This window comes from Balearica regulorum, chromosome 4, assembly GCF_011004875.1.
Source record: "Balearica regulorum gibbericeps isolate bBalReg1 chromosome 4, bBalReg1.pri, whole genome shotgun sequence".
NCBI lineage: Eukaryota > Metazoa > Chordata > Aves > Gruiformes > Gruidae > Balearica > Balearica regulorum.
Window position 1 is genome coordinate 27991245 of NC_046187.1, and position 26023 is coordinate 28017267.

The 26023-nt window shown below is 41.9% G+C and overlaps 1 protein-coding gene across 4 annotated transcripts; it reads right to left on the minus strand.

Annotated features, from left to right (window-relative positions):
* Positions 1-569: 569 nt before the first annotated feature.
* Positions 570-23885, minus strand: DAPP1 (dual adaptor of phosphotyrosine and 3-phosphoinositides 1). 4 transcript variants are annotated; one of them, XM_075751552.1, is made up of 9 exons: positions 23687-23885; positions 14168-14290; positions 11236-11369; positions 6830-6960; positions 4774-4821; positions 4472-4534; positions 2565-2650; positions 1927-2014; positions 570-1490 (listed from the first exon to the last, which is right to left on the minus strand). In XM_075751552.1, the coding sequence occupies exons 1-9, from the start codon at positions 23746-23748 to the stop codon at positions 1440-1442; spliced, it is 786 nt and encodes a 261-aa protein (XP_075607667.1). In that variant the 5' UTR covers positions 23749-23885; the 3' UTR covers positions 570-1439. The 4 variants fall into 4 exon arrangements, 3 of the variants coding, with proteins under 3 accessions (XP_075607667.1, XP_075607666.1, XP_075607669.1); XM_075751551.1 differs by having other exon boundaries at positions 570-2014; positions 23687-23852; XR_012835275.1 differs by lacking the exon at positions 570-1490 and having other exon boundaries at positions 1969-2014; positions 4307-4534; positions 23687-23853.
* Positions 23886-26023: the final 2138 nt, after the last annotated feature.

Consider the following 26023-nt stretch of genomic DNA (forward strand, 5'->3'; position numbering starts at 1 on the left):
TTTCTTTTTTTTCCTCCAGTATGTTTTTTCCCCTCCTCCTCTTCAGCCTTCTCACAGTAAAGGCACCTATGGAGCTGCGGTGGTGAGCGATACACAAGCCCTGTGCCTCAGCGTTTGAATACTCTGTTTCAGCAGAGACTTGAGCATCGTGCAGGAAGACAGGGGCTCCCTGCTCTCCCCACCCCTCCAGGAGGAGCAGGATTGCTCAGGGGCTCTTGCAGCTGGGTCAGCCGTGAGGTCAGGACAAGCTGGGCTTGGGAGGCACAGTGCATCAAACTTGTTTCCAAAATGTAACATCTATTTTAACTACAGCACCAAAGTACTGGGCTTCCACTTCTCATCTCTGTGGAAAGGCACAATGCTGTTACATGCATACCAGTCTTCCAAAATACAGATGGAAATTTACACCAGGTTATGTAGACAATGTATTGTTTTAAATTCAGATTTTCAGTGTAGGTGGTGCTTTTCTGTTACTGATCTTGTTTAATGTAAAAGCAAGCAGTGCTTAATCCTAGAATGTAGTTCTGGACAAAAACCTTGTTTTGACTTCTCCGCAGGAGGAAAAACTACAAAGGGGGCTGTAGGGGCCCAACTCGCAATGCTATGAACAACGCTGGTGGCTGCTGCAGGCAAAGGCTTCTGCAGAGCCCTGTCACCCATGCTTAGGGTCCCCTGGCAGCTCCGGCAGAGGTGCACTGCGAACCAGCTGCCTGTTTCTCATCATCCTAGTTTGTAAGCAACCATGCGTGTGTGATGCTGCTCACTGGTACCTGTAGATGCTGTTTGAAATCAATGTCCACTTGCAGCCATCACTGCAATATAAATCTGAACCACACCAAACCGTATTTGACCAGAACTAAGCGTTACTCATCCAACCCCTTGAAAAGGGCCTTAAAATATTCTCTGGATTGTAACACAGGTACTATTTACAAAAATGTAATTACCTCTGTCATTTTTCTTTTGGTTTAGAGCCTAAACAGGTAATACAAAAGAAATATTTAACATTTTCAGAAAGGACTGGTTTTAAATAACAGGCTCAAAGTTACAGAATATGCTGCTAACGGTTAGTTGTGATGGAGCTTGCAATAAATTATCGAGAGTGCTCTGAATAACCACAAAAGTTTTAAACAGCAACTACTTCTGTGATTAGTTAACAGGTGTTTGAATTAAGTGCTTTACAGACATACACCACGCATATCAAACCAACACTCTGATTTTGCAATCCGTCTCCACACATGATCCAACCCAGCCTGAGCGTGCTCAGCTGTACAAATCCTTTGTGTGCAGAGCTGGAAGCGAGCATCCACGTGCAGGTAGACATGCATGCGCGTGTCCGCCGTGAGCAATGGAGACGTTCAAAACCGTCCTCTTGTAAGCAATGCCTTCCCCTCGGCAAAGAGGCAATTCCTGCCCATGGCGCAGAGGTATCGGAGGCGCAGCTAGGAATTGAGGGTGGTGGTACGCTGCTCCAGCTGCTTCCGTATTTGTGACTAGAACAGAAAGACCAGCCGTGACCATTTGTCTGCATGCATGTGGATGTGGGTGAGTACAACCAACGCAAACACTGATATTTTTAAAGAAGTAATGCTTTCAAGCCTTTATGTTGCCTTCTTACTGCTTCCGTCATGACCTGACACATGCAGTCTGTGCTGATGCTCCGTATTGTTTACCATCTACATGATGACATCCTTAAAGATGGAAGTCATTTCTTCTTCCTAATGAGTATGTGTTAAAAGCGCATCCTGAAAATGCTAAAGCGGGTCTGCGGGCACATACATTATGCAAAAACTACGTATTCCGATCTAGCTGGCCTGGAAGCCAGAACAAGTACTGCCTTCTTACAGATACTGAGCACTGCAGCACTTGCAGGGTTTATGATGGCAGTTCCCGAGGCATACTGCTGTGTAACACTGCACGACATCTTACCAGTTTCCATCGCAGTATTTTAATCCACTCGTCAGCTTCTATTCCAGTTTTCGCACACAGGTAGTACGTCCTTAGTGGGAACACTAAACTGTAAGTAAATAATTGAAATTATTTCTTAAATTGCTAGAACAACTGGGAGTTCTTCCTAAAACTCGACCCAGCTGGCCTGCACCAACAGTTGTTTAGACAGAGGAGGGCAGGGAGGCCATGCTCCCATTCAGTCACCAGCTTTACAGCCAAGAACAGTTTAGAGTCGTTTCCAGCTCAGGGATATGTTGCCCCAGGCCCACGTGGACAAAAGACTCGCATTTGGGCACAGAAGCAGTTACTGTGTGACCTGCAGCAATGTCTGAACTGGACCGTACCTATGCTCCGTGGGTCTAGGGGATGATTATACACGCTTACAGAACTAGGAAAAGAAATGCCCACTACACGTCGGCCTACACCCTTCCTCCTTGCCGATAAAAAACCCTTTTGCCAGTGGTAATTTGGCAAAGCCATGCAGGACCGACAGAGGTTGATTGACAGAAACAGACTTGTTGAGTTAGAGGAAGATCAGAAGCACGTGGTGGTTACATTTCAAACTGCTCTGGCTATTCTGACCTTTCCAGCAAGGTGGAGGAAGCACAGCAACTTACCAGAAACAATTGACTCTTTCCTGGGAATAGTCAAATTGCACAGCTGAGCATTCAGTTAAGTCAAGTGCCCGAATCGGTTCTGTGGCCTTGAAAATAAAATGGTTTTAAAGTGGGAACACATGAAAACAGAAGGTAAGGCTAGCTCAGTTCATCTTCAAAGCATCTGGACCTTTACAGGCACACTGGATTTTTCCAGGCATAGGTACAATAGCTAGACCCAAGCTAGCAAATGTAACATCAGGGCTAACATGAGATGAATTAAGCTAAATACAAAAAAACAAGTCAGTTCAGATCGAGACAAACAACAGAGGAGATGTCTACTGCAGGAAAGTTTGAGCTAGGTGCCAACTGCTGAGGGTTTACAATGTAACTGACACAGCAGCAAACCTGGTATCATTTCTAGCTAACGTTCACAGAGACAAGGGGGTGGTTGTAGGTCTTATCAGGCCTAGGCAGCTGCTGGAGATTTAATTAATTCTTAAGTGCTTTGAAAGAATGAAGCTGGGTAGGGAGAAATGCAGAAGCAGAGCTAAAGCAGTGCTTGCAGCAGGAGTGATGAGTTGGGTTGTGTGAGCAGTGTGTACGTGCCTAACTCTCCTAGGACAGGCCCAGGAGTGCTCAGGTGCAGGGATGTAGGCCATTTGTGTATGACCACAACACGTTTCCCTTAAGAGTTTTTTCCTCCCTAAAGTGTAAGAGTTCTTTTTTGATTTGTTTCTCTCAGCCTCATGCTGTTGAGCACCCTGGATGAGGCAGCTGAAGTAGAACAACTTGCTCTCCGCCCAAATGCTCTTAGCCATTCCCATGGCCCTTCCTCTGGTGTATATCGCTGCCTGGTGTTTTCTTGCCTTTCTGTATGTTTTCCCCTGGCTCAGCGGTTAGTTATACATCATGCTAGAAGAAAGCCACTTGTGCTGAGGTGTGCTAACAAATGCTACTGCAGGGCCAGCAGCAAGCTGCTTGCCTGCAGGTATCTGCAACCCCACAGCAGCAAAGGGAGTGCCAGCAGACACCGAAGCCGCTTCCCGGGAGGAGGCTGTACTCCTGACTAAGACACCTTCTTGCCTGGTAAGTCACAAATGCTGCTCAAACATTTGGAGTGCTGCCCTTTGAAATGTTATCCTGGAAACTTAATTCAAGTTGGCTTGAACTGAAATGAAAACTGATGGAAGGCCTTGTAAATATATAACTGTTTATAAATGGTAACGTTCGGTGAGAGAGGGCAGTTGTGTCCATAGTTGTGTTAACATCTGTTAGACACTTGAAACAGGGCTTGGCAGAGGCAACCAGTTTGGCTGTGTGTATGAAGGAACCTGAACTGGAGGTATTGCAAGGGTGGAGAAACTTTAGAGGTGTTTCTTATTTTTACTCAGTTGAAGATAGAAATGGAACAGCAACTGTACAGACACACTGTTTTTCCCAGGTACAGCAGGTTAATCTACGGCAGAGTGCCAGGAAGGAAGAAATTTTTAAATGAATGGTTTTCTATGTACACTATGCAACTACTTGACATAAAAGGATGAAATCAAGGAATGCAAAATGTACTACTTGCATTTGCAGAAATATTTTAACACGCTGCTGTCTGTTTTGTTGTGTGTCAACGCTACCAATAAAAGCTGTGTTGTGCCGGTAGCTTAAAATCCACTTAACAAAGCAACCAAAAAATGCACTGTAAACAATGACTCTGTCTAGTAGGTAAGACTGACAGAGCACTGTAAATGTTTTCCAGCTGTAAAACTTACTTTCTCTTGTTGAAGTCATCAGCAAAACTCTGACTTTATTTGAAAGGGTTTGACCTCACTGATGGTATGGGAAGCTTTAGTACAGATGCGAGAAGCCACAGATACGAGGAGGCTGCAGTTGCCTGTGTAGAGGTTTAAAGAGTAGAACTGGTGTTTGCTACTTACTGTCTGGTCTTTGAAATACTTAAGTTCGTTCCTATGCAGTGTAAACCATCTTGTCTTCCAATTCTGAAAGATCAAGAATGGATGGTAATTGCCTTGTGAGAATTTAGTGTAATGCTTCTTAGGAAAGAAAAACCTTTAAAGGTGTTGACTTGCTCTGGTTTACAGTCGTGCTTTGTTGTTGCTTGAAACGCAAATTGTTCCTCTCTGCAGGGGAATGCAGGTGGAACTATTTCAGCTCCAAATTGTCCCTAGCTTCTGTGGATGATTGTGCAGTGGAAGCAAGGACTAAGAGTTTTCCTTACCTTGACTATTTTGCCTTGTTTTATCAAATATCCTTCTTTTGTACCAAGCTGTGAAGTAACAAGGAAAGGGATCAGGGTTAGAGACTGAGTTCTGCTTACATTTGCCATGCCCCCCTCTTTGCCTACATCAGGAAGGTGGAAGAGCAGCCTGTTCTTGGGGAAACTTCCCATGGCCTCTTGCCGTGTCCTCACTCCTGTGCTCCCCTCACTAGTAAAGTTAGATGGCTGCATTGGTACATGTTGTAACCAGAAGCACCTGGGGTTTAGCTGACAGAGGAATTATCCACAGAAATCACTCCTGAAATGCAAGCAGCAGCGGGGGAAAGTGCTGTTTTACTTCAGGCATTCTCTTCTCTCAAACAGCCACATGCTTGAGAGGAAAAACCTGTAATGTTCAACGTTCTTACTGAAAAATTGGGTTTTTTGAACTGTGTCTCTGCCACCATGAGTGACGCTGGGACATTAAGACTTCAGATTCTGAAACTCTGTGTAGGGATGTAGTTGTGAGACTGCAGACCTCTGAAAATGGCATTCTTGCCAAGTTAATTACTACTCGTCCTTGAAAAAATACTGCCTTTTTATTGGTTGTAGGTGGAAGTCAAGCTTCTTTGGAGGTTAAAGTGAAACTGAGCCATGAACGGTGGGTTGTGAGACTCATCAGAAGTGGGTTTTTTATCAACTTCATTAACCCATGTTAATGTAACTCTTTCTCTTTTTCTGAAAAAAAAAAATACAGTATGCAATTAAATACTTTCTTCTCTGTTATGAGCAATGCTGTCCTGGAGAAACCACCTGTCTCACTTAGATATGAGTTACTAGGGATTTAAAGTCTCTAATTACTGTCCAAGTGAGTCACAGATGTCTGAGCAGGTGGCCTAAAAGGATATGAAGATGTTCTCTTGTTTCTCACACCAGCGAGGCATAGCTTTTAACATGACACAGCTTTTTACTGTGCTCAAAATTACTAGGGCTGAAAGGGTGGAGGCTCTTCTGTCTTATTGCTCTATTTTGGGTTTAAGTCTATGTCAGAATACAGCAAGCTGTCTTCCTGCTTTAAGACAAGGTGACTAAAATAATAAAATTCAAGTGTGAAGATGCCAAAAAATCCTTTGGAGTAATGTACCTACCAGGATATAGATGCTCTTATTAACTTGGTTGTACCATGCTTCAGTTTGGGGTTTTCTTTTCCAAATGTGTCCCTGCCTGTCTGAGTATTTTTTTCAAAAGGTCACTTTTTAACTGACTTAGAAAGTCAAAGATGCTCTTTCCTTCCTCCCAGTTAGGAAGGAGGCTGGACATTGCTAATTGGGCAAAATAATTCTAACAAGCAAAGATGACTGCAAAAATAATAAATAGTGATGAGTTTGCGTCTGTCAGGACTACTGTCTGTTTCCTGTCATCTAATCCTCATATTCACTGAGTGAGACAAAAATGTGGTAAATCCTGGAGCTGTTACTTGGGTTTGTTATTAAGTGTTTCCTCTCCTCACCCGTGGGGGGAGAGAGAGAGAGAGAGACTTCCTACTGGCTGTAAAGGCTGTTCGGCAAAACAAGGGCTTACTGTGCAACCTGATGTATGTATTGTTGCATATAGCCTCATAAGTGTTGTCAGAAAGATGTGAAAAGTGTTGTGTTTGTTTTCTGTGCTGCGAGGTTTGTTTTGGTTTGGTTTTTTTGGGGGTGGGGATGGTGGTTGTCTCTTTTTTTTTTCTTTTTTTTTTTTTTTTAAATTCCTGATAATGTTACTGCTAAGATGGCATTCTAAAAGGAAGATAACAGGACAATGAAAACTTTTCATATATTCTTTGTTTGGATGGTCAGACTCACCTAGGTCAGCTGCAGACCATGTTTTTTCAGTGACAACAATTGTGAAAGGCTTTATTTGTCATGGGACTGTAGTTAGCAAGTCTGTGTTTGTTTTGCCTTGGTCAGCAAAAACTTCCTGTATTTATGAACCCATAAAGGGATGAATTGCTGCTGTCACTCCATCGCTCACTTCAGCAATTGTACTAAACTTGGGCCAGGAGAAGCACCCCTCCCACCAGAACACAACTTACTGAGGGAGCATTTGGAACAAGATCGTTTTCTGTCCTTCCCGTCTGCATTGCTGTGTGAACTCGGACGGACTCATAAATGGAAGGTTCTTCCACTTTCCGTGGGTAGGGATGCTTCAATACAATTAAGGTTCCTGGAGAGAAAAAGAGCAGGAGTAATTTGGCAAGACAGTCTCAGAAAATAACTAGCAGTAGCTGCCTGTTTGTGGAATGGTTAACTTTACCTTTTCCAAAAACTAAAAAGGCATAAGAGCGAATAACCTCCCCAAGATCTCTGCGACACTCCTTGTAAGGGGTTTTCCTGGAAGGGGGCAGGACTCAGGCTACATCCACATGAGAAAACAATCAGATGCTGTAAATGACTCTCCCATACTGATAAAACTAGACAAATATTTCTAATATGCATCATCTGAATAGTTTAGAGTTTGTGAAGGGTATTTTCTACAAAAATCCACCCATGCAAACTACACAGGGGCACTTGCTGCTGGATTCACTTGCCCAGTCTCACTTCCTTGGCTCTGTCGTGTTGCTCAGAGCCCTCGATACCTTGGACACGTAGACCTTCCCTAAATCCATCCCCTCGTCCCTGTACAGTGGGAGTCAATTTGTTCTTATGTCTCTGAAAACAGGAGTAAAAAACCTCTTCACTTCTTCTAAGCAGTAGGTAATTACACCCCTTCTGCAATGCATGGTAAGTGGTGACAAATCAAGACGGCCACAGAACAGGACTGCCAGACAACCCTCCAAAGCAGACGTCTCCTGTCCTGCTTGAACTTTCTTTCCAGTCAGGGCATAACTAGGTAATACAAAACAAATGGAAAGACAGATTTCATAGTTATGGCTGAAATGCTGACCTATACTTTCACTGCGTTCATGAAGATGTGACTACATACAGGCATTATCACGCCTATTTACGTGCAGCTGTGAAAACTGTAAATATATGGTACCTTTTTAAAACCTTTAAACTTCCTAGTGCTTGCAGGGAATCACTTGACACATTAAATTCCCTTCCTGCACAGGAGGCCAGCTGGGCGGGTAGGCAGGATGCTAGACAAGATACAAGGTCATAACAGTCATCTTGGTTTTGCCAACAACCCACTGCTTGCTGCATAAACCACTTAATCTGTCAGAGCTTCGGATACAGACTTCCTAACAGTAAGCCCACGTTACCATTCCCTTTAACTTTTTTACCATAGCTCTTTCCAGTTAGTAACATTTTTATTACAACCATTCTTTGGTCTCCAAATAAGGTCATGTTTATTGCATGTTCCTTGCAAAAAGCTGCATTCTCAGTAATGAATCCATTACACTATTCACAATAGGGAAGAACCTCATTAAAATATTAACTGCTACACCATCTAATCTCATTCTTTAAAAATAATCTGACAGCATGCCAATTGCTGCCCCATTTGCATTTTATGCTGATATTGTCAGCTCTTAAAAAGGAGGGATGCTAGAACTGGTAAGACCTCGGACTTGAAACCTACAGGTGATCGAGTAATTTAAAAGTGAAATAAAGTTTAAAGTATATTTTGTAATGGGAAGGGCCACAAAGGGAAGTGGAAAAATTGTATTTGAAGTAACCAACTGAAATATGTTTGCAGGCACAGGGGGTGTATGCAAATATGATACATTCAATTTGCAGTAGGTGAAAAGTCAAACTCAGATTAATTCTCTTTGGCCTTGCAGAAAAATAATGTTTTATCAGTTAAAATGAAATTGAGAACACATCCATCGCCAGTTTACAGAAACTACTCTTAAGCTGTTGCATAGAATTGGAGTACCATCATCCGTACACCATGGATAAAGAGCCCTGTTGCACAACTGGGAGGACTGGTTTAACATTTTGTACAATATTTGTTTTCTAGCAAGTTCTCCATGTTTTTCTCCACAAAAGATACTTGTACAGAATCATCTGGTAACTGTACAAAAGAACTAGTAAAAGTTGCACTGTAGCAAAATGATTCTTGCATGTTTGTGTGTGACATCTATTTCTAAGCAAGAATGAGAATTGGTCCCGTTGTTGGAAATGTTAGCTTCAAGTGACTTTGGCTTTTTTGTCTGGGTAATGACTTCAAGTTTGTGTATGTTTTCAAAATAATTTAGGTGAAAAACTGATAAACAAAGCAAACAGGTAAGAATAACACATAGACCTTGTCACTTTGAATAAAGATAAAAATATAGAAATATGATAGTGTATATTGCTTTAACCTTGTTACTGAATAGATTCAGCTTGCCTGTTCAATAAACCATCTCACAGAACACAGTAGCCCCAATTTCCTTTTAATTATCTGTAGTTCAGACGGAAGTGTACACATTACACTGCAGAAAAATAGATGTGAGTTCATGTAGCAATTTGGAGTGTCAGATGAAGCTGTAGTAAGACAAGGTTTGTTGGGCTTGAAGCACAAACCTGCAGCTGTCCCAGTACAAAAGAACCACTGTGCTCCATGGACCACTTGGCAGGGGTGCAGGCTTGTGTATTCAACTACTGATCAAAGAGAGTCTGGTGTGCCTCTCAGATACAAAACTAGCTCCAGTGAGACAAATTTAAATGGAAGATAGAATATGTAATTTTTTCCACTATCTTGTGGGTCTCTGTCTTACAAAATCCTGTCCATAAGCAAGGAGGAGAGGGAAATGTTATCTTGCTTTACTCTTTCAGTCCTGATCTCACAGTGTTTCTACAAAAAATTGTTTCTAAGTATAACAAGGAATAAGAAAAACTGGTCCAACTACTTTCTACTAATGCCTGAGCTACAGGTCACTTGCTGCTTTTCACTGAAATAAAGTGTGGCCTAGGAAATCATACTCTGTTGCTGGCTGTTCTGCCAACCTGCTGTGTGACCCTGCCTTGCGCTGGTCATTCTGCCACACTGACACTTGGCTTAGGGGCTCATCAGAGCCCGCTTTAACCCCTTTTTGGCATAAATCAGTTACCACCCAGGAGAACTCTGACACCTGTATCTGAAGGAACATTGCCTGAGTGCTAACTCTCCCTCTACTGCTATCCATGGTAAGGTGAGGTGGAAGGTTTCTTGATATGATGTTCAAACGGCTTTTCTTATTCTGTAGCACATCCAACTTAAAGAGCTTTCACAGAGCCAGAAGAATCTGATTAGGGAGCTTTAAGGCGAGAAGTGAGCCCATCATTCAGCAGTGTTAATCCGTTCCACAGAGATCACATAACACCAATGCCTTGATTACTAATGTCTGTAACACATGCAGTGAAGGAATGGGGAAATACAACTTTTATATGTCATCTGAAATCTTCACAGTGTTAGGCCTGTGGGTGCACGTCCGATTTCACAGGGAAAATAGCTTACTGGTACAGAAGATACATGTAGAAACTCTGTGTTTGAACCACTCTTAAAAGCAATTTAAAAAGAGAATGCTTTGAAAGAAAAGTGCTGTATTGACTGTACCACTGCATTTTTCTTGGAGGAAAAAAAAAAATTTGCAAAGCAACTCTTAAATTTAATGCTTGAGTTAAAAGAGCACTGGTGCATATTTAGTGTGTGACATATTACAGTTATTGCATGTGCCAACTGTTATTTAACTGGTCTCTTGCATATATAATTAGTACTACTGTGTGAGTTATTTGCATACACTTTCTACACAGGATACTGAAGTTTTTAGCACTAACGTACTGACACATCTTCAACTCTTACATTTGAAGCTAAACCTAAAACTGGTATTATCATGATAATATGCATCTGTTTCTCCAGGGATTCTGATCTGGTGGTGTTCAACTCACTTGTAGGAATCAAGTTTAATCTTTTTGACTCTTAATTCAGGCAGCGCGCTGGCTGCTAAAGAAGCCTGTGCTTTTCTCTCTCTTTTTCTTAAAATCAAGACAAATCACTGTGATGGCAGATGGCATCAGCAGGCTGATCCAGGGCAGACAGAAAGGGTGAGGTAATACAGGCCACATTCCCTACAGAAAAGAGGAACATATCCCTGTAGGCTTCTTCCTTGGGTAAAGAATAGTGGAGCTAAACAATTTCAAATCCCCTTTCCATTGGGGGGTTTCAACTGGCTGGGGGATTTCAAGGTCATAGATGAATATTTATTTCCTCACTAAACACCCTGCTTTGGTTTTGCCCTTTTTGGGAAGGTTCTGTTCCTCCCAGTACATGCATATTTTGAAATGCTTCCTTCTCTCTCTGAGAAATCAGAAGGAGCTCAGGTCCCTGGTTAGCAAAAACTCAGTAGTTTGTCGTCAGAGTACTTGAAAGAGGTTTTGAAGAGGAACATCTTAGATACCTGAGGTTAATACAAACGTGAATTTCTGAAGAGAAATACTGCGGCAGGAGATCTACTCAATAACACATGGGAAGCTCCTTTTACTTAGATCTGTGTGAAGCATGACTACAAGTGTGCTCATACAAACACAGGGCTCTCCTTACCTGTTTCACTTCCGATTAAAGGCTGATTTGCAAAATGCATGACTAATTCCTTCAAGCTAGAAAATTCATTAAATCCAAATTTGAATGAAGTCCCTGTATGTTCAACATGAAAGTGTTTCACAGAATCTTTTCCCCTAAAATAAAAAAAAGGAAAATTTGTCAAGGCATAAACGCCAAAGACAACTGGCATGTACAACACTTAAATAGCAGCTTCCACTACAGGAAATCTGGCTCAGATCACAGGCTGACAATCACAGTTCTCGCAGTAATACTACTGCCATTGCTGTCTCTCACTAATACTCAACACATCTGAGACTCAGATTTATTAAGAAAAATCTAATTGCTGCTTTACAATTAGATATGAGATGATGAAAGCCTAGAAAGACCAAGTTAGTTAAATTAACTCTTGTGGGAATCGGTAAAAAGACTCACAAATGAGGTTTCCAGCCTTCTGTCTAAGCAGGATGGATAAAGGATATCCCTTTACTTACTGGGCTTTAGTCTTGATGATGTACCTATATTACTTGGTATATGTCTTACATTTCAGGTAACATCCCAACCTCATTGAAAATGTATTCTTTTTCTCTTTCAAAAATAGGCTGCCTCCTTTTTGCACCCAAACAGGGATTTAATAACCTAACTTTAGATACCTAAGGCTTCAGAATTTGTCTGCTTTGTTTCTGTACTCAGACGAATGGTTCTTCTATGGTGGGCACTGTCAAATGTGAACGAGGATCCTTTGTCTGCCAGGAAAGTAACAGCATTTGTTTATGAAAACTGACAGTATTTAGAGAAATATGCAAGGCCTCACTTCCTGGATAGGCAATTATTTGGACTTCAGAAGACAGTGAAGCAGTTATTGCAAGTATCTCTCCTGTGAAAAAGTTACTTCTGTTAATGTAACTAGCATCAAAAATAGTCCAGAGAAAACTTTGTCTCAGGAAAAATGTATGTAGCAAATATACTGAAAATATGTTGAAGGGATTTAGGGTGTCTTATTGACACTTCCACAGGAGACTGTAATTTCAAACAGATATTCAAACAAATATTTATCTTTGAACAGTACTCGTGATATTGTAGAACATGCCTCTATTCACCTCCTGGGTGTTTTGCATACAGTCAGCTGAGATGCAATGTGTGCAAACCAAGTGCAGGCGCCCTGCAACAGCAAATAGCTGCTGTGACTCCTCTGCAATGACAGGGTTTTCACCTTCTCATTTAATTTCACAAGAAATACAATGTTGCAATGACAGCAACTTCTACTCTATTTCCCAGTTTCTTTTTAAAGTTGGCTAATTTAGCTGGGGGAGGGGATTTCAGGCAATATGGGATTTCTCCTAACTGTCAATAAAAACCTCAGGGATGTCTAAGCATTGTTTCCTTTTAAAATGAACTATAATACTGACTGAAGTTCTTTGTGAGGCAGAAAGTAAAGTAAAAGCTATAGCAGACATCTTAGGAGAGAAAGAAATGGCAGCTAGAATTGCTAAAGTTATCCTTTCTACAAAAATGTATCAGAACAAAATTGAATTATTCTAAAATTAAGTTTTAATATTAGTCAAAAAATGGAAAGGAAAACTTAGAGGTAAACAAACAGTAGAAAATTACTAAAACATTTAAAAACAAAAATCAGTTTTTCAAGGGAGTTGTACCACCAAAAACCTAATGTAACAGAATAAAAGATCAAACTCCAGACTGGGATATTTGGTTCATATGGTAATGCATTTTGTAACATCACCTTCAGATCTGTCAGGACCGTCCCCCCCCCAAGATCCTGGTATAAATGGCTGTCTATAGTGGTAATAATTTCAGCAGTGTATGTATAGGCATGCTTGCTCCTGGGTCTTCTGTCAGAGATGACTGAAGCAATTCATATTTGCCTTTTACACCCCTGGAGAACAGGGTACGTGCAAATTGCACTTTCCTCAGTTTCCAGGCAACTACACTTCCAAATTATAACAGCTCCTGGTACTGAATATGCAGAAAGTCACAATTTCAAGGGCGTATGCTGTGTTCCTATCTACTAGGGATCATTATACTGATTAAAGTGACTTTAGCTTAAAAAGTTACTGCGATTCTGCTGAGCTGTGGTCATTATTTGTTCAGAGGCTCATTTTGAGGCAGAAATGAGCTTGAATGCACTAGCTTAAAATTTCACTGTATAGGCTTAATATATCATGCAGTTGCCAAAGGCTAAGAACGTATTTAGGGTTGGTTACCTCCACTCAGCTGAAATGCAAGAAGGACTACCTTCTGTGCCTAATGCCCACATCTTTCATGTTGCCTCTCCAAAATACTCTGGCTTCTCTCCTTCTTTGGAGATTCTTTAAATGTGATTCAGTAGTGAAGTACCCAGGCCAGGCTACCTGTGCTCTATATTGTCTGTGTCCAAATCAGTCATGCGTTACTTGCTAAGATTGAGTCCTAGCCCAGAACTAAGGAGTAAAACCATCCAGTCAAACACTGCATCATCCCGCAGAGATGACAGTTCCTATACAGTGATCCAGAAACTGGTGAAGTTATTGCCTATTAAGCAGTATATTCACTACTATCCTCATCGTAAAACTTTTCTACTCCCATCAGCTGTTTCTTAGACTCTTGTAACTGCCATACAGATTTTTATCATGCAGACTGAAAATCTACAGTTGATCCATGAAATGATGTTTTTCGCCAATGAGATTAATTCATAGTTTGGAAAAATGAGAGCAATTTTCAAATCCAATCAAAATTATTCTTAAAAATTATTATTATTCTTAAAAATGTCATTCAGCAGGATTACACCATTAGGAATATATACTAAAATAGTCTGAGCCCTAGGAAAAAATCTGCAGCTCATTTGAATGCATGAGACACACAAACATGGGAGTAAATGAAGATTTTAAAACTGCTAGTTGTGTGGCATTAGATAAATTCACTTCTGTCCATAGTCTACCTTACAGAGAGGGAGTACAAATCTTCTCTTTCATTACTCTTCCTCAAGAGGTAGCTTCCATCCTGCCCATTGGAAAGCAGCAGCGCTTCTGCTGCATGTCGGGTAAGATTATCGTGATACCACCTGGGAAGACACAAGAGGTTAAAGCATCATTCGCTCAGCTCTTAACTGACAGCTTCTGTTGCATTATCGAGACGAGTTAAAGGACTGCAACTAACACTGCTAGAGTTTTGAGTTACCATCCTTCTCACAAGGACCCACAGGTTACGCAGAACTGTGTCCCTTTCAGCAGCCTCCTTTCAACGCACTCGGGAAACTATTTTTTTGTTAACTACAAAGTTGTGTACAAACGGCTGACAGTTTGCTGAATCTAAAAAACCTTGCAAATTCTACTGGCATGAGCAACAAATTACCCAGGTCTATGCTGACAAGGTGAAAGCAATTTTAGGGGGTATGCAGGATCCTTTGTCTATTTTCAGAATCTGTACTTCCTGACATATGTACATGCTTTGGTACACTTCCTCTTTTGGGGCAAACAGGCAACACTTAAACCCCTCCCAAACTCTGTTTTTCCTGCAACTCGGTTCATCTGCACTGCTAAAATCCACAATTAAATACATTTGCTTAAGCTTAACATTTTCATTTGAAGTATAACCTTTTTGGAAGAAGGAACAGAGGAAGGGACCAAAATTAATGGACAGAATTTGAAGTGAAAATTTAGGAAATCTCGCCATTGTTGCCACTTGGCCGTACGTGGTTGGAACGATGCAGGAAAACACCTAAATGCCTGCTTCACTTAACTTCAGCTAAAACTAACTTCATTAATTTTTTAATATGAAAAATTCCACAAGGGATCCAGAGAAAAGAAATCCTGCAAAGAAGATCATGAAATGTTGTTTACAGCTTCATTTCCATCCAGAATGATTCGCAATAGAAACACCCGATTTCTTTCAAGAGAAAAGAATCTCATTCAAAATGATCCTGAGACCGAACGCAAAAAAAAGCTGCAGCCAGAAAAGGCTGGAGTGCCAATCCTGTAAGGCATGCTGTGTGCAGATATCGACCATAGTTGTATGCACACACCAGAACCTCTGGTGCAGAAGGAGTAGGGGTGACTGTACCCAGGGCACAGCTCTGTAGGGAGCAAGCTTCTCTCCTTGTCTGTATGCGGAGTGGTGCCCAGTCTCCTTCCCCTTCCCTTAAACTCTGTGTGAGATTGTAGTATTGGGGTCAGACTATTACCGTTTCAGCCAGAGAAATACAGTTAACTGAAAGCAGAAGTGTGATCACAGCACTTCCCGGCATTTGTATCATGGCAGTCTTCAAACTGAAATGAGGTGTAATTGTATACTCTTCCTTCTTATCTGTTCATCGCAAGTTGCTACTAAACTTAGCATCTCCCACAAAGATTTAACTCTGAATTTAGATGTCTGCCTATTTGAAAGGCCAGCTGGCTGATAAATTGCTTTATGAGAGACTCCAGATCGTTAGCCCTGTGGAAGACAAGATCCATGTGAAACTCAATACAGGCAGGGTATTGCTGTTTTGGGTCTAGAACGTGCTCCGTCGACCATCTACACAGTCAAATAAAATAATGAATATTTAAAGATCAAAGTGTCATCCTCTGAAACACCTGCTAGCCAAAATTCGCTTTGGGATTAACTGCCCAAGTAAGTAACAGTCAAAGGTCAGATCTGTCCTGATGTGATGAGGATCATATCAGCATGCACACTTGGCTGGACCTACAGCTGAGAAGGCAATGCTGTTTGGGGTGGAATTTCATAACACGTCTTCTCTAACTTCTGTGCAAAAGAAACGTATGTTGAGAAAATCTGGAAGTGGTCACTTTCATAAAGGTGGTGTATTCAGTTTGAGGTTGCTCATAAGTACACTGTTACCTTATTTATAAAAAGCCTTTTACTAAGTCACTTAAGTTTAAAAAATGTTGTGCTTAAATCCACTCTCTCTTTACACATAAAAGCCAGTGACTAATGAAATTTTACCACTAGGAAAAAAAAATATACCAAGCAAAAGCCAACACAGAAACCTACCCACTTAATAGGGACAATAATGTTGTTTTAAAGGGCAATCTTAAATCTTTGCTGACAAGGTTGCACCATACTTCTCGCCTAAATATGCCGTCTCAGACAAAAATTCCTCAAATGTTACTGTGTTCCTCTTGCTCAGCTTAAAAAGTAGAAGTGGATGTGAGAAAACAATACAGATCCTAGTGCCAAAGTAATTGTGTTATACATAGCTTTTTTTTCTCTCCTCCTGACTGTCACAGATGGTTCAATCAGTCAACTGTCAGGTTATTTGGATATTCCACTGTGAAAATGGTCACTCAAAATTTGTAGCAATTGCATGAATGCAGGTAAAATTTTAAGATGCTGTGTAAAATTTAGCATTTGCACACAGACCACCAGGAAGATAAATAAATACACACCTATGCAAATAGTCTGCTCTCCCAATCAAGCCTGTCTGATGACACAAATACAAGTAAACAGGACTAAAAAGAAACCCAGACAGCCATTTGGTTAGACATTACTAGATACACTTCAGTTAAATTGAAGTATTTGTCAGAGGGAGAATCCTTCTATTTATCTTGTTTATAAAAAATCTTTTAGACAGTTCTTTGAAAATTGCAGGTAAATCAAGGTGGGAGACAGGGCTCATTCAGGAAGACACTATAAAGGGTGGTCACTTTTAGCTTAAGCTTTGGTTGTCTTCAGAGTGATACCTGGGGGAGGAAACCGTTGATAGAAAACATAATGCAAGAAGGTAGATACAATATTGAAACAAGAAATTAATGAAATCAAAAGGTTTTACAAACACCCATCTGTTTGAAGCCCCTAGCAAGTCCTTCAAAAAGCTGAATTGTCTTAACTCTTTCATTTTGAACCGTGGTGCATAACTTGCCTATTGGGCTGTTTCTGAAGGTCCTTCCAAACGTCATCTTTATTTGACCCAACTTATAGAGTCTTGCATTCACTACAAAAAAAATCCAGAAATATGTCCTGTACTTTGACATTTGTCAGACTGAAAATCACCAGTAGTATAGAAATTGCCTGGGGTTGCTGATTCAGATTTCTCTGAATAAACACAAGAAGAAAGATACAGGAAAGTCCTTCTGCTTCAGAGCCACTTCTGCTGGGTGCCCTTGGCCTTGTGTGCCCTCCTGTCTCAAATACATATGTACTTCGGGGAGAATTTTCTAATTATTTCATTTCTCCCTCTTCCGGGTTACGTGGTAGAGAGGGCTTACTATCAGACTGTAATTCGGAATGTGCATTCTCCAGAAACCCACAACGCCTAAGAAGGCAAGGATAGAGTTAATTTCACAAGGAGCCAGGACACTTCCGTAACAAAAAATTCTGCATGCTCCTCTTTTTGGATTCCTTATCGCCAATTTGACTAGTGATCTCAGTTTCAGAGTTTATAATTGCTGTCATTTATCCATTCTTGTTACTTTAACTTTGCCCTAAATTACATTAAATCTCTTTATCTCGTACACGTTTGTGTTGTTTGTGTGTGTTCTTGAAGGACCATACCATTCTTCCTGCTCTTTGGAGCAGAAGAGTCTCCTGGGCCCACGAGAGCATCTCCTAAGATGGGTGCACAGCCCTAGTGAGATTATCTGTGTTTCTCTTTGGAAAATAAAGCATGTTCAGAAATCAGCCTACGCTTTAGATCAGAGTGCATCAGTGACAGAGTAGGAAGCGCTTTACTGACGTTGCTGTTAAGGAGGAGAAAGAAATGAGACACACAGTGTCCTAGAGAACCAAAACTCATCAGAGCACATAGCCCTGCCCTAAGGATCTGCCTACCCAGTCACCAGTGGGGTGCCCCATGGAGTAAGCTGGTAGCTGCCATGGTAACAAGCCATGTCTAGGCTGGCCAGCCACAGCACTGCAGCTGTGCTAATCATCACAACTCCAGAGTAGGACACACATTAAAATCTCTTCTTTCATTAAGATCTCTGCGTTGTTAATGCAGTGACTAGACCTCCCTACACAGTGGTGATGATCAGGAATATGTTACTGCAATGTTTGGGGTGGAAAACTCCCTCTTCAGGCAAGAACATCATCCTCAAAATGTTCATTTGTTCTTTAATAACCTGAGCTGTTTCAAAGAAAAATGTTAATGAAACTTCATTTCTATGTCCACTGCAGAGCAGACAGCCCTTAAGTATGGCATCTGTCATTTCTGATAATGCTGTTGACAAAGAAACCATATGGATATTTTGCAAAACATTTCTGCCTGTGTAAAGAGGGGCTGGTGAATAAATCTGTAGCTGGCATCAGGTGGATTAACTTTTTAACAATACTGAAATGCACAAGGAACACAAACACTCATCCATGGTTAACTGAAGGATGAATGTTGAGTGACTTGGATAATTCTCTTCTCAGCCATTTCTATGTGCAAACTGTGTAACACCCAGTAGCAACACTCACTTTTCTTCCTCATATCAATGAAAGATAGTGCCAGAAGAGAGCACAGCTGGAAGTTCTAACTGCCATTTGTTTTTAGTGTCTGGAGTGATAACTCCAGAGGTATTCCCAGCTATCAGATAAATGCAGTAGGCAGAGGTTACACTTATTTTTTGTGTCCTTACCAGATTGTGTGGTCAGATAGTTATAGCCCAGATAGAGTTAAAAACTGTGTGCGTGTTTAGCTTGCTTTTCTAAAGAGTCAGGCAATTCAAAGTTCCTTCTCTGAAGCAGGAAGGAGATTCTCAGTATTCAGCTGGGTGATCTCTTTGCTCCCTTCCCAGAAGCTCCCTCCCCTACCGCACAAGGTACAGTACTGCTTGTGCTCCTCGGTGGGTGACTGTCCCCGTGGAAAGCACCTCGGCTGCCTGAGCTGCAGGAGCCAAGCAGAAACACAGCAAATCTAATTCATCTCTCGTCCATCTCTGAAAGGGAATAGAGATCCACATTAGGGGGCAGATGGTCCAGATGTGCTCTCAGTAGGACTTCAATATTATTCAGAGCAGCTGGTTATCCTAGGTTGCTTTTTTGTGGTGGTAGATGTTGGCAGGTTTTGCACTTTTTTCATATTAAAAAATATCTTCTACCACAATGAGTTGAATTTTCTTACACTTTGAAACTATATGCTAGCCTCAAAGACGTATTCCCATTTTTAGGTTAAAGGAGTAGTACAAGGTACCGCTTGATGGAGTGAGCGGGAAAGCACTGAGTTAACTCCTTTGGCTGGACACAATGCTCTTCACATGCCTGTACTCCAAAAAAGACTCTACAAAATAGCCTTTACTAGTTCTCTGTTCTCTGCATGCTGGATCTGAGGAACTTCTAGACCATATCTGTCAAGTTTTGGTTTTTTTTTTTAAATTTTTTTTTATTTTAACTTTTTTCCCAATATCAAACCCTAGAAGCATGACCTATCATTTGAAAATCACAAAGGGCTCTCTGTACGTCACGTCAGTAAAAGTGAGGTTTTGGCAATGTTTTTACTGGTGCATGAGTTGACAGAGCTCTGGAGAACCTACAAAAGGATGAGAATGCTAAGACATAAGTTACAGGTGGCATACAACAAAAATTGGTTATTTATTAGACATCCTTACAATGTGTCACACTGAAACACTTAATCACACACCTATGTAAAGTCCTTTGTTGGAATACAAAGGTGTCATTTCATAGGAAAAATAATTTAAAAATAGAAATATGAGGAAGTAACATCAGTGTATCCAACCTTAAAGTTCATATCTTCTAACTGTAGGCTTTCACTAGTTCAGCTTCTGCTTTTCACTTCCATTTTCTCTCCTCCTTCTCTCAACTGCCTTTGTTCTGATTTTCACCCGTTTCTTTTGCCCACTTTCTAGCCGTTGTAATTTTGCCCTTGTTTACATTAGAAATATAGATGAAGAAAAAAATTCTTATGACCATTTGCTCTGTCCCAGCCATTCAAGTTCCTCAATTCCCCAATTTTACCATTATCAGATCTAGGCTCGTGGCCTAATTTCTTTTCTGTTACTAAAGCAAAGCATGAAGTGTATTGTTCAGTCTTATAAATACCATCTGTCATGGTATTGTCAAACCTGGAGCTGGAGAAACATAAAAGCTGTGCTGCAAGGGACGACAACGCTCAGACTGCAAAAGGAAAAAGGCTACAAAAACTTGTTTCCTCTTGCCCTGTTCCTTTCGCCTCCAAAAGACAAACAGTGTCGCCCAAGCTATGCTATGTTGGGATGGAAGCTATTACCAGACCAGCCTATAATTACTTGGATGACAAGATATTCTACATTCTCAACTCTTGCGCAAATAATGTGAACTGCGATGTGGAATTCCCCAGACTCACATTATACGTGATCAGCTACAGGAGTTTCATACTGCAGTGCGCAGGCTGTCCTTTTAGCAGTAACAGCAATAAATGTGATTGGAAAGAAGGGCTGACTCCAGGAATAGCCAGAGACACCTTCAAAGAAGAATCAAGGTGTCAGTTTCCTTCTCCTTTAAGCCAAGATGGTTTTGTCTCTTTTGACAAACTTCAGTGCTCCATTTTAAATATTTTGGTACATTTAGGGAAGAAGTTAATGAATGAGGTACACTTTAATAATGTGTTCTGATTTTGATCTTCCTTTTCATTAGGCATTATTTCTACCTATAAAGACCTTAACAATGAAGGTGACAGTAATCTGAATTTTCACTTTGAGCACTTCATTGTTTGACCACCCAAACTCTCCAGATAAATAAGTCACCATCTTCCCCTAGACTGAATGAAATAGTTTTTAAAAAAAAGCCCCAAACTCATCACTCTTGCTTTCTTTTGTCATAATGTAAAAGGTCAGAAAGTCCATCTTTATAAATACACTGTAAAAAAAAAAAATCCAATCGGATAAACAGCTGTAGATATATCTAGATCTTTCAGTGACTGTGACAGTCCCTGATGATAACTGGGATTGTTGAATCTTATTTCTTGATTTGTTTTTGTGACAGATGGCATACCTCTAGAGCAGGGGTAAAATAAAGATGGAGTTTGCACATACTGATTTTTTTTTTTCCCTCCCTCCTGCCTTGCTCTCAACCAGCTCCAATATTCTCAGTGTAATTACAGGAGTATTAATTGAGAACAGTCCAGCAAATACCAGGTCCTCCAAACCTAGAAGAGAGTCAGATAGGTTTTACGCTGCACACTTGTCTACATTGCTATCAACTTTCCATTTTGATGACCAACTGACCTGGCAAACTACGAGGATATCCTGGTACTCAGCCTCCTTTCTCTTAAGAGTGAAGAAAAAGTGCTTCCCATTTCACACTGCTTTAAACCTCCTCCAACTTCTTTGATTTTTGCACAGTAAAGCAGAAGCTCTAAAACAACCTGCTTCAAATTTCCCCCCCCCAAAGGTACATGAATGTCAAAGTTGCTCCTCATTTGAATGACCTTTGTCTGTGTTGGTCTTCACTATGGCAATGACATATATTCTTCACCAGAATTGGGTCTCAGTTGTGCTAGATACTATATAGAGTGTAAGGGGAACTCAGCACTGTGATAGCACCAGGGCCTAAGTTTAGGATAAAACCCCCTTGTAGTGGCTGAGAATTTAATGCTATGGTCTGAAGAGTGACACACCCACTTCTCACAGCTGAAAAAGTATTTACATTAAGAGATCTTTTGGACTATGCTACCAGAATATTTGGTGTGTGAGAGCTTCTTTTTCCTCTTTAGAAAAAAGAAGAAAGCAAAAGTGGCTTTAGTACTAGCCAAAAAAAAGGGCTTTGTTTAATGATTTGAAGGGAATCTTTGGCATTCCTTATTCACATTTAATGAATTTAACTCAACACACTGCCCTGAGATGTGTAGTATTTTGTGGTAGGGTGAAAAGTTTAGGTTTTCCATTGAAGTGGAAATAAAATAAAGAAGCTACAGCTTTAAATATGCATATTTGTAGCCTTCTCATTTGTAGTCTTTCCTTCTCACCGGTACCACATCACGTACCACCACATCATGCTGCAGTCCTACAAGATCATCTATGAGGACAAACTCCTTGCCAACCAGCAAGGCTGTTTATAAGCACAGGTTATTGGCATCAATCAACTCAGATCATATAGTCTAAATGAATAAAAGTCTGGTAATTGGAAATCATGATCATGCTTCCCAAAGGAGCTGCAACTCTTTATTTTTCTTTTTTTTTTTTTTGTAGATACTTTTTTAGTATGAGCGTAATCTTACAGATGTAAAGGAAAAATATCTAATGGCTGCTCTGGGTACCACTGCAAAGTGACTTCATTTCATATTTGTTAGATGATTCAGTAACAGGCATTTCATTAACAGGTTCTTCTAAACAAGGGAAAATATTAGCAGTGTGGAGATAGTAATTCCAAGTCTCTTTGTTGCACTCCAATTTATTCGCTAAGTGAATTAATCACAAAAATAAACAATGAGTTGGTCCTTATCCATAAGTACTCAGGAAGCAAAAAACATTTAATTTTTTTAACAATTGTTTTTGAATGTAGAGGTGACACCAGAGCCTTTTTGCTCCATCAGTATCTTCACTGGCCTTTCTTCTGCTATGTCTCCCCTTTGCTTTACTGCCACCAATCCTTCTCTCCCTGGCCTCCCTGTGCCCACCTGTGTTGTTCCTCCAGCCCGTGTTTCTTCTCACCCACGGCAATGCTGCTGGTGAAAAAGTAACCCAAGCCTTCCTCCTGTAAAGTAACTGGCAGACAAAATGGGCAAGTCACGTCGGACAGGGAACGAGGTCTGTTGTGACTTGTGGCCTTCCTTTTTGCTCCTCGGGTTTTGCTTTTGAGTGACGGTGACATCCTCACAACGGCCGCGAACCGTCCACTGCTCTCACTCCTGCGGCTTCCTTGGGAAGCCTGCTGCCTCCCAGGGCCCAGCAAGGAGTGGCTGGCATGGCGGCTGGGACAGCAGCCCTCTGGGCCAGGGCCCAGGCCAAGCTATGAGAAGATGGCCGAAGGTATGGCGCAGCTCTGCAGACGAGGAGGACAGGCAGCTCTGAGGACAAGCTCTGGGTTTGGTGCTGCCTTGAGACGCAGGTAAGGGATGCGGCACAACCCGGGCTTTTCCCGATGGAAGTTTCAACATCGCAGAGCTTCTCCGAGTGAAGCTGTAGCTCCCTGCCTCTAACTCTCCAATATATTTGAAATGCCTGCCTGTGCTCTAGTTTTGCTAACTACTATTTATTTCTCCCACTCACCTGCGGCACACCAGCATCCTCTGTACGTGGGAGTCTGCCAGCCTCTCAAACCCACCACAGGGACGAGGAGCTGGGCTTTTCTGAGGGGCTGAACACCACGCATGGAGCCCTTTGGCGGCTTGTTAAACCCCAGTTTATTTTATTCCTCATTTCATTACCAAATTCAGCAGCAAGAACCAGCAGCTCTCAACCTGTCATCTCCCGTCGGGCGGCCCGGCACCACCCGAGGGCCGCCATTTCGCGCGGGGACCCCCGGGCCCCTCAGCCGCCCCCGGGGTTGGGCGGCGGCCGCCATTTCGCTGGGGGACCCCCGCGGCGCCGCCCCGACCGCCGCTTACCCGAGCGTTTCAAGCTCCTCGTCCAGCGGCGCGGACGGACGCGGATCCCGGCGCTGGGTCATCGTCCCGCCGCGGCTCTCCGCCTCCGTCCCGCCTGGGGACAACGGATGCCCCCGGCCGGCTCGGCGGGCCACCTCGGAAGTGCGCGGACGGGGCGGTGGCGGGGCGGCACCTCCCCAGGCGGGTTCTGTCCCGCCTTGCCGCCGCGGAGTGCCCCGCCGCGGGGAGGCCCGCCCCAGCCCTAACGGCGAGGAAGCGACCCCTCCCCGGGGCTTTTCAGGGCCCCTTCGGCCCCGCCATCCGGGGTGGCCAGAGCCCCCAGGGTAGCCAGCAGTGGTGGTATGTGCCATGTCTCTCCCATAGTAATTTTACTTTATTCCCAGAATAATTCATATTTCCAATTACTTTAATCTGTACATCACAGAAGTTTGTATTCTGAAGTGTGTCATGTACATTCCTGTTTCTCCTGCAATGGATACCAGTCTCCTGTGTCCACCAAAGTACTCCATGAGAAAATCTGTGGAGGTTTCTGGATTAAGGTGAAATCTCTATTTATTCTATAAATGCCAGGAGTTAAACACTGTACCCACTCAACCCCGACAGGCCCATGGGGTTTGTAGCTTGTCTCTCCAAGCTGGGGACGGTGTGCCTCGGAAGCGGGATGCTGCCTGCCCGGGGCCTGCCTCGCCGTGGCACCTGGCACCCTGATGAACCATTTTCCATGGTGATCCCATCCCACCCCGTGCGGACTGTCTCTCAGAAACGGTAATAGGAACATAATGTAAAAGATTGCTGAAAAGATACTACCAAACAGGGAATGAAGTTGTATCAGAAGAGGAATGAGCTCTGTGGATAAGGAATTCCTGAGAGTTACCTGGTGCATGTGCTTCCAAATGCTTAAACAATCTGCTGCATGCTAGAGGTTATTTCTATTCCCCAGCACTTAATGGGCAATAATTATTATAGGTCTGGAAAATTCTTTACTAAATTTCTATGTCAAAAGATAGGACTCCAATGTAAAAAAAGAAAGAAATGGCAAAATGCTTTTTTCCAGTCACACACACTGAAGTTTTCACCAGTTATCCAGTACTGGAAATAAGTTGTTTCCAGAAGAACTGATATTTAAAGAGGCCAAAACAGCTACTATTTTCTCAAGCAATCATACAAACAGTACACTCAGTGTGGAGCTGAGAGTCATTTGGAACAGTCTTGTTAAAAGTCTTCTGCTCCCGATGGTCTCAGGATCAATTTTGGAAGAGTTTTTCTAGCCTTCTGGATGGGAAGAGCTTCAGAGTTTCCACGTCAGATCAGACTGTCCTGCTGTTTGAGCTGCTAATTGTGCTTTCCCTGGCTGCAAGGTGCTCTGCTCCTATATTTGACTGTTCATCTCAGCAGCCAAACATTCAGATACAGATTTCACAAACAAGCTGGGTTTTTTCCTCATTGTGATTTTTTAATTTTATTTTTTTATTAGAAAAACATTTTTTTTCCTCTTTCTGAGTTTGTCCCTTTCTCTACCACTTACTGAAAGCTTGTGTTCTCATACTGTCTTTGGTAACCTGATCCTGAAATCCACCACCTTTGGTTAAATAGGTACTTTCGATGTCTGTGTGGTTTGCTTGTATTTGCTGGATAGATTTATTGATTATTGTTCTTCTGTTCTGAAAGCTGCTTTGTTTGTTTTCAGCAGTGCTGAACCCATTCCAGGTTATCTTGTTTGTGTTTTTGAAAGTCACAGAAAAACGCTTACCAAAATTTCTGGGTTACAGAGGAAAAAAAGAAAGAAAAAATAAGTAAATTCCAAACAATGAAGAGCCACAACTACATTTTAGTGAATTCTAATTACATCACAAATTGTCTTAAAAGCTCAACATTGCAGGCTCAAAGGTGGTTTCCAGCCCTTCTGTACCCCATGGCATTTTGTGCACCAGTGTGTTGTGGTGGGAGAGCGTTCCCATCTGGGAGCAGATGCTTCCTCTTACTCTGCACCTGAGAGTGCAATGTTTCCTCTTTGTTCAGAGTAAAAAAGAAAAAAAAAAAAAAGCAGAAACTGTACTCTTGTGCAGCATGGATCAGCCTTCCCTTTAATGAAGTCCACTTGGTTTGTTGGGGTTTTTTAACATATGTTAGCCACAGGACAGAAAGGCTACGGATTGCCAGCTTGCATTTCACAAAAGCCAATGTACTTTAGTGTCAGGGCTTTGGTCCCTTTCCCAAGCGCAAGCATCCCCATTGCAGGACGTAGTTTCTTGTCTGGTTTGAGCACTGTGCAGAGCAGACCTGTAGATAGCAGCAGTGGTCTAGCGCTTGCTGCTCAGCACTGAGTGCTGCTGAGCA

Bases quoted from the DNA above. Each gene is read 5' to 3' on its own strand.
- DAPP1 (XM_075751551.1), bottom strand. From the start codon at position 23,748: ATGACCCAGCGCCGGGATCCGCGTCCGTCCGCGCCGCTGGACGAGGAG. The intron at 14,291-23,686 runs GTAAGCGGCGGT...GTGTCTTCCCAG, and splicing joins GAGGAGCTTGAAACGCTCGG to GTGGTATCACGATAATCTTA. The intron at 11,370-14,167 runs GTAGACTATGGA...TTTTTATTTTAG, and splicing joins TTGTACTCCCTCTCTGTAAG to GGGAAAAGATTCTGTGAAAC.